Here is a 7,705-nt window from a genome sequence, read left to right as displayed (position 1 = left end):
TTATATGTATTACCTAAAAAACAACATATTTTTCATTATTGATTAAAAATGTAGATTATCTCACATGTTGTATGTGAGATATATGAAACCAAAACAAGTGTGGATTGAACTGTAACCACACCATGTAGAACGCCTATAAGGGTGTAATGTGGTTACTGTCCACCCATTTTATTTACAGGGCAGAACGATTCTTCTGTGGTGGTGTAGTGTGGATTCATCTATGCCATAGGTCCACACCCCATAATCACCTCCTGTTCTCCATCTCTAAAACTTGTGGATAATATTACCAAAACCGGCTCATATTTATAGAATTTAATACCTGAATTCCTATTTACCAGGGTGTCCAAGGTAGAGAAGGTATTCATTTTGCTTTTTACAAGCTGGAATGTAGAATTTAATGATTTGGCTCTGCTACTCTGTAAAAGAATCCTAAGTCACAAGTCATAACAAGCATCATCATTCATGCACAACACCAATCTCAATATGAGATCAAAATTCCATGAGATTGGTATCATAGTTAATAGATATTAGCATTCAGTTAGAATTTACCTTTTAAGAGCAACTTATGATGAATCCCAGGTTACCACTAATTAAAGATGGTACTCAGAACAGGCGTCATCATTCATGCATAACACCTATCTCGATGTGAGATTAAAAAAACACTACGGACATTGGCATCATCGCATACAGTTACGGACTTGGAATTTACTCAAGAGCAGCTCCTCAGCTCCTCCCCTGCCCAAGGTCAAGCGACATTCAACAGGTGATAACTGGCTATGTCACAGTTCTTTCCTTTCCTTTCTTTATTTTCTGTTTTCCTTTCCTTTTTTTTGTATGTGTGTGAGGGGGGGCGGGGGGCGGGATAGAATCCTGCAAGTCTACAACTAGTTTTGATGTAGCTGCGCATCAGGAAACTGTTCAATTGAGGATTGGAATACCCATTCTCATTGCACCATTCTATACCAGCTTTGAGAAATGACAAATATATATGAAAATATAACAGTATATCAAACATCTTTACAAACAGATGAAAAAGAAATAACCATAATTTGTCCAAACTAGAAGGAAATAAACGAACGACAAAAATTACAAAAGAGTTGATGGACAAATAAAACGACCAAGTAAGTTTACTTAAGTGCCTGCTTTTTTTTCTTACTTTGTTTCGTCAACAGGAGTGAAAACCGGGCAAATGCAAACTTCTTCCTCTTGGCAGAAAACTGTTTGTGAGCATTTCCTTCTTTAACAGGCTTATAAGGAGGAGATAGAACACCACTTTTTTTACTTAACATCTGACCCAGTGACATCTTTGGTTTCTCAATGCTATCTTTCTCCTCCATTTCAAACTCTTCTGGGAGAAGCAGCTTCCTGCTCAATATTTGTCCTATTGACAAGGTTGGTCTCAAGACAGGCTTTGACCCATCAATACTCATGTTCAGTCCATTTAGATCAAGCAGCCTTGAATCTCTGCGATGGTAAGATGGGTAGGAGTTCTTGAACTTGGTAGAGTTGTATACTGAGCGTCTTTTCTGACCATGCTCCGATCTCCATTTCCTCAGAGCCTCTTCCACAGCAAGCTTCCCCCTATTTGCAGCATCGACTCTGTTCAGAGCCTCTTTAAGAGCCATTTTACTGATTTTAACTTCTTCTGCTGCTTGCTCCACCTTCTTTAATATCTCCATCTTAGATATATTTGCTTCATCTATTCGAAGCATGGCATCTATCACCTTCTTCTTTGAGCGCACCTCAGCTTGTTGAGCTTTGTGGGTTAGGGAAGAATACTCTTCAAAAGAAAGAGTTACTCCTTCAGGATTTTGCTGGAAAACCCCAGATGAGCTCTCACTGTTTGCTAGAGCCTTGATCTCTGCAAAGGCAACAGCTTCAGCTGCTCTAGCTGCTTCCTCCATCTTTTTGGCTGCAATCATCCGGATCTCAGCTGTTTTTATACTCGTCTTTGTCTGTTCGATCTCTGACATTGCTTTCAAAACTTCAGATTTAGCAGTTTCTGCCATCTTCTTAAACTTCTCAACCTCCAAATTTAATTGTTGGAGCTCCCTTGAAATATCGGTTGGGTTATCAGAACCATCCTTAATTTCTGCATCTTTAGTCAGTTGTAATTTGAGCCTTGTTCTGCTTAACTCTTCCTCCAGAGAAGATATCTTGGCAGAATTCAACGTCAACCTCTCGCGAGTCTTTTCTAGTGAGATTCTTTCATTCTCTATCTTCTTGTTGAATTCTTCAACAGAAGAACGAATTTCAACAATATCACTTGTTGTCCTGTTTAGATTCACCTTCGCCTGCTTTAATTCCATTAATATTGTACCTGGAGACGAAGAGGCATGCAGGCTCACACCTTCCACTGGATTCTGATGCATCCCTAAAACATTTTCTGGATTTTGGTTTTCTTTTTCTTCAGCACCTATATTTATCTTATTGCTATCTGAATTTGAATCCAGGTTTGCAGTTCCTTGGGATGTTTCTCTCTGGAGCTGCAACCTCAAGTCCTCAACAATCCTTTTTGTTGATTCCAGTTCTTTTAAGACCTCTAGTGTTTCCCGCTCTTTGACAATCAAATCTTTCTCTAACTGGACAGCTTGTTCCTCTACTTTTGTTATATCAACCTCCTCGGGACCATGCTGCATATGACAGAAACGTCCTCTTAGTTATAAACAGTTATTTGCTAAGAGTAAATTAACGGTATCCATCTTGTATTTATGGTACACCGGTGTACAACCAGTGTGTTATCTGTTATGCCATTCTCATTTATTTCCAATTAAAAGATCATCTAGACAAATAAAATTAGGAAAACATGTGGAAGTAAATTGTGAAGATGAGGATATTTTCTACAATAAGAAGCAAACAAAGTTCTTTACAGTAATGGGCTTCATTCATCCTGCACTTTTGCCAGGTGTGCTGTTATATGCAAGTCTACCATAACTACAGTCTTACTAGGAGTACCATAGATACTGAGGAACATACATAGTATATCCAGGTTTATACTTACAAAAATGAAGGCGCAGTAGAGATAAAAATCTAGGCCTTCTTGGGTATCCACAACTCAACTAAGCCATATCCTTGAGATGAGACTAACTGGAATGCCTAAAAGCTTGGAATTAGCAGAATGTAGCATGCATTTTTTCTCTGCTATCTCTAGAAGGAGAAATTTTTTTTATTTAAATATTTCTAGAAACTCAGTAAATTCAAACGCAGATCTCATAATGCAGAGCCATATATCTAAGCAATGTAAAAAAGAAACAATTGGAACTGGAAAAGGAAGGGAAATTACATTTACTCTATCATAAGTTCATAACAAAGCTTCAAATTACATACTAAATAGTTTGTTTCTTAAATAGAAATGAAATTAAAACATGTGAAACTTCCCCAGCCGAATAACGTCAGAAATAGAAATGGAGAAAAGTACAAAATATAAATTATAAATTCATGATACTCAAGATTTTACGGATGAAATTTGAAAAAGAGAGCAGGAATGACAATGTGCCTTCTTTTTTCTACTTTGGTAAAAACAAAGATGAAATATTTAATTAAGGAATAAAAACAAACTCATACCCCAGATTGAATGAGCTTGGGAGGAGGTCTCCAAACACCGCTACCACCAAAGCGGCTAACGGCCTCCTTTACGGACTCGAACGGCGGAGACGTATCGATCTCGGCCCTGAAACTGGTGCCCTTGTTGTTGTCCTGCGCATTCTGGGAAACGAGGGTTTGATTGGTGCCAGATTTTGGGGTTTGGGGTGGTGGAGTTTTGGTGCCTGAATCTGGGGCAATGGATGTGGGTGAAATGAGTTGGGTGCAGGATTCCGGTGGTTGGTCCATTGCAGTTGAACAGCAAGGTTCAGGGAATGAGCAGAAGTATGAATACTCAACAATGGTAGCCGATTCGAATGGCCCTCTTTTAGTTTAGATTATTAGGGTCATTGTTTTGAAGACAAAATGGGAGGAAAAGAAAGAAAAAAGTATCCCCGAAACAGAAAGCATAGAGAGAGATGATAGCGTTGATGATGTTGGAGATAGTGGAGTGGAAGTGAGGGAAAGTAAAGCAGCGGCAATACAGAGTAAGAGCAGCGAGACAGTAAGAAAGGAAAGCTGTTGGAATACTGGAAAGTGGATATACCACACTACTGGCTACTGCAGTGATATTATGAATTTGTCTGATGCGAGGACTGGAAGAGGAGAGACGTTGGATCCTAGGTGGTAATTCGAAAAATGTGTTTTCCAGTAAAGCCCTTAAAGTTAAGATGACTTACATCTAAGCAGTGCGGACCGGCACCGGCACCGGCACCAGCACCGCCGAGATAGGAAGTATGTTAAAGGCTTAAAGCTTCTATGGTGTATCAGTGTGATGTGGGACCATATAAATATAAATAGGGAAGAAAAGAAAATGATGTAAAATGTCCGAAAGTGGGCCCTCCAATTTCCAAGTAAAAGCCTAAAAGGTCTACTAGTCTCCTACATTACATCAAAGGGCGGTGGTAGTAAATCGACGATGGTCGATTGACTGATAAAATATACATGTGGGATGGCAACAGAACATCCACAGGAGAAGCAAAAAGCAAATTACCAAGTAGCCGTTCCCGTAGAATTAGAAAAGGATAAAAGATATGTTTGGCGGATGAAGATAAGATCATCATTCAAGCGAAGGTGACCGTTTTTACTTTTTACTTTTTGCCCAAAGCTTTCCTCTTCTTTCTTCTTTTCTTTCAGAGGTTTTACCTTTTTTTTTTTGTTTTGTTTTATTTGAGTCCAGATGAATGAATGATGAGAACATCAGCGAGAGCGACCGTTGGATAGAAATTTTATTTACGAAAATGCCCTCGTTAAAGATGGAATTTGAAAAAAAAGAAAAGAAAAAGGGGTAAGGGTGATTGATGGGCATATGCATCCGTTGATAATAGACCGTTGGATTGTCCTTTGGTTTTCAGTGCACGACTTCCGAAGACGTGGAGTACTCTACTTTATATGTAGTGTCAAGTGTGTAGGACTAGGAGGGGCTCAAGTCTCTCAGCCGACCGACACGGCGACACTTCAACCCTGCCAATTGTGAATTGCCAAAGCCCAGCACCATCCATTGATGATTGATCGGATCCACATCAATAATCCACAATATAAGATAAGCGGTTCCTTTTGATCCTACATAATGATTTTATCATTTAATGGATGGACCTGGCCCCAGCGGCCCAGCCCATCTACTATCTCGTGTTAGAAGGAGATCTGGTGGAGTCTGGAGTGGAAGGTGGAGGATGATTTGCATTTGCTGTCTCCTTCATGCATCACTGCTTCTGTTGTTGCGCTTTGCAGGCTCCACTATCAACTGTCAAGAAGTTCTCTCACTTCTCAATTAATTGGGTTCTTAGGATGGTTAATGGGCCAGCCCATCTGCTTGTCAACTTTGCTCTTTCTACAACCAACCTCCACAACCCAGTCCTTCACTCCAGATTTTCAAGGACATGGTTCATGCTGCGTTTGATTGTAGTTTAAATTTATGTAGTTCCAATGATTTGGGCGCAAATTCTGATTTATTATTTTTAAAATTTATGTTATTTTTTTTAAATTGCAGTACAAGTAATATAAAATTGAACATGAAGCACAATAAAGTAAATCTCAAAACAAAATTAACCAGAATTTTCATTCTTTTCATCCTATGCATTTGCATTAATGCAAATAAAATTGCATTGCTAATAAAGAGATGTATTCTGACTACATGATTAAATATGAATGAATTGTTGCTTTAAACAGCCTTTCTTCTTCATCTTCTTCTTCCAAAAAAAAAAAAGTGGCCCAGGACTGGCTTGTGGATGGGATCTGCACTTATAAAGAACCAGTTTTCTCTCTACAGTGCTTCTCCTTCAATTAACAATTTTTTTTTTAAGCCAAAGAAGCAAAGTTTCATTAATAAAAAGCTCAGATTACAATTACAAGGAGAACAAACTACAAGAAGAATAATAGAAAGCAACATTGTAAGACAAACTAACTTGCTGTGCAAAGCAGTAATCAGGAGCACCAAGAGTGAAATAGCTCAAGAAAATCTCTACAAATGGCATAAAGTCAAAAGAAGACACTCAGCCTCCAACCAGAGGCAATTAGCATTTGTGATGTATGTGAGATGCTCCCATCAAAATAACTGATTGACTATTTTCTGGTTTACTCTGCATGGACCCTTCAAAGCAAATTGCTATTTTAACTGCTTATTTAAGCAGATTAAGTTTGAATCCATTCAAGATCCCTAAATCCAATATAATTTTCTATGATACTTAAAATCATTAAATTTAATGTTCAAATCATTATTATTATTATTATTATTTGTTTTCTAGTTGATATCTTTACCATATGCAATTGCCTTGGCATAGAACCAACCATCACAAAATCTTAGTCCATTCATCTCTCTCTCTTCTTCTGAAATGCATGTGCTACTTGTTTAATAGTATTAATAAGAGAAAGCATACAAATGTGGCCTATTGAAAATAAATTTATTATTCAAAGGACATTTCAATACAGGATGGAGATGCATCTGCCTACTCCATACAATCGTTTAATTCGAAATAGAACTTAACTAAAAGAGTGAGCCTCTAAATTTAAAAGGAGTTGGTGGTATATGTCAAAAAAAAAAAAAAAAAAGGAGTTAATGCTCTGCATCAATGAGATGTCACTTTGTCCTAAGATAATGCTTGTAAAACATATCAACGATTGAGTCAATTAATAAATTTTATTGGGTAGTAGGAATTAAGGGCCCATTTGCTTTGCGTTTAGAATAGGAATAAGAATCCAAATCCTTTGAAATTGGAATCAGAATGGTCTATTCTTATAACTTATTTGGTTGAGATAGGAATGAGAATGAAAATTAATTGGAATCAAAAGGAATGAGATTTCATTCCCAAGGGATGAGGGGGAGGGAATGGTCATTCCCTCAAATGGGGGAATGCCATTCCACTAGGAATGAAAATGTGATTTTGATTTCACCCAACCAAACAGTTGAAATTGGAATAGCCCATTTGGATTCCAATTCCAGATCCCTATTCCTGCAAAGTAAACATGGCTTAAGAGATATATGTAATGTGCAAATTAAAAAAAAAAAAAAAGGAGTTAATGCTCTGCATCAATGAGATGTCACTTTGTCCTAAGATAATGCTTGTAAAACATATCAACGATTGAGTCAATTAATAAATTTTATTGGGTAGTAGGAATTAAGGGCCCATTTGCTTTGCGTTTAGAATAGGAATAAGAATCCAAATCCTTTGAAATTGGAATCAGAATGGTCTATTCTTATAACTTATTTGGTTGAGATAGGAATGAGAATGAAAATTAATTGGAATCAAAAGGAATGAGATTTCATTCCCAAGGGATGAGGGGGAGGGAATGGTCATTCCCTCAAATGGGGGAATGCCATTCCACTAGGAATGAAAATGTGATTTTGATTTCACCCAACCAAACAGTTGAAATTGGAATAGCCCATTTGGATTCCAATTCCAGATCCCTATTCCTGCAAAGTAAACATGGCTTAAGAGATATATGTAATGTGCAAATTAAAAAAAAAAAAAATCCACAATATGACGGTAGGCATATACAACTTCCATTTGATGAATGCTTTTGATGATTTATTCTGTTCTTTCTTCAATGAAATAATAAAGACTTTGACAATGTCAAAGATTCAACTGTATCATATCACTTTATCATTAGTTTGTGTGTTTTTCTT

At 37.4% G+C, this 7,705-nt stretch overlaps 1 protein-coding gene and 1 long non-coding RNA gene across 2 annotated transcripts; one reads left to right on the top strand and one right to left on the bottom strand.

Moving 5' to 3' along the window:
* Window positions 1-967: 967 nt before the first annotated feature.
* LOC148868667 (weak chloroplast movement under blue light protein (DUF827)) lies at window positions 968-3,831 on the bottom strand. Its single transcript, XM_088973851.1, has 2 exons — window positions 3,565-3,831; window positions 968-2,633 (listed from the first exon to the last, which is right to left on the bottom strand). The coding sequence occupies exons 1-2, from the start codon at window positions 3,829-3,831 to the stop codon at window positions 1,128-1,130; spliced, it is 1,773 nt and encodes a 590-aa protein (XP_088829977.1). The 3' UTR covers window positions 968-1,127.
* LOC148868666 (uncharacterized) lies at window positions 3,570-5,750 on the top strand. The gene is made up of 2 exons (XR_016108232.1): window positions 3,570-4,656; window positions 4,763-5,750. It is a non-coding gene; the product is annotated as an uncharacterized LOC148868666 (long non-coding RNA).
* Window positions 5,751-7,705: the final 1,955 nt, after the last annotated feature.

Source organism: Nelumbo lutea, chromosome 2, assembly GCF_056320005.1.
Source record: "Nelumbo lutea isolate HS-2025 chromosome 2, American lotus-T2T, whole genome shotgun sequence".
Lineage (NCBI taxonomy): Eukaryota > Viridiplantae > Streptophyta > Magnoliopsida > Proteales > Nelumbonaceae > Nelumbo > Nelumbo lutea.
This window is presented reverse-complemented; position numbering and strand designations above follow the sequence as displayed.

Coding starts and splice junctions, on each gene's coding strand:
- LOC148868667 (XM_088973851.1), bottom strand. CDS start 3,831: ATGGACCAACCACCGGAATCCTGCACCCAACTCATTTCACCCACATCC. Junction 2,634..3,564: donor CCAAGCTCATTCAATCTGGG/GTATGAGTTTGT, acceptor TGTCATATGCAG/CATGGTCCCGAGGAGGTTGA.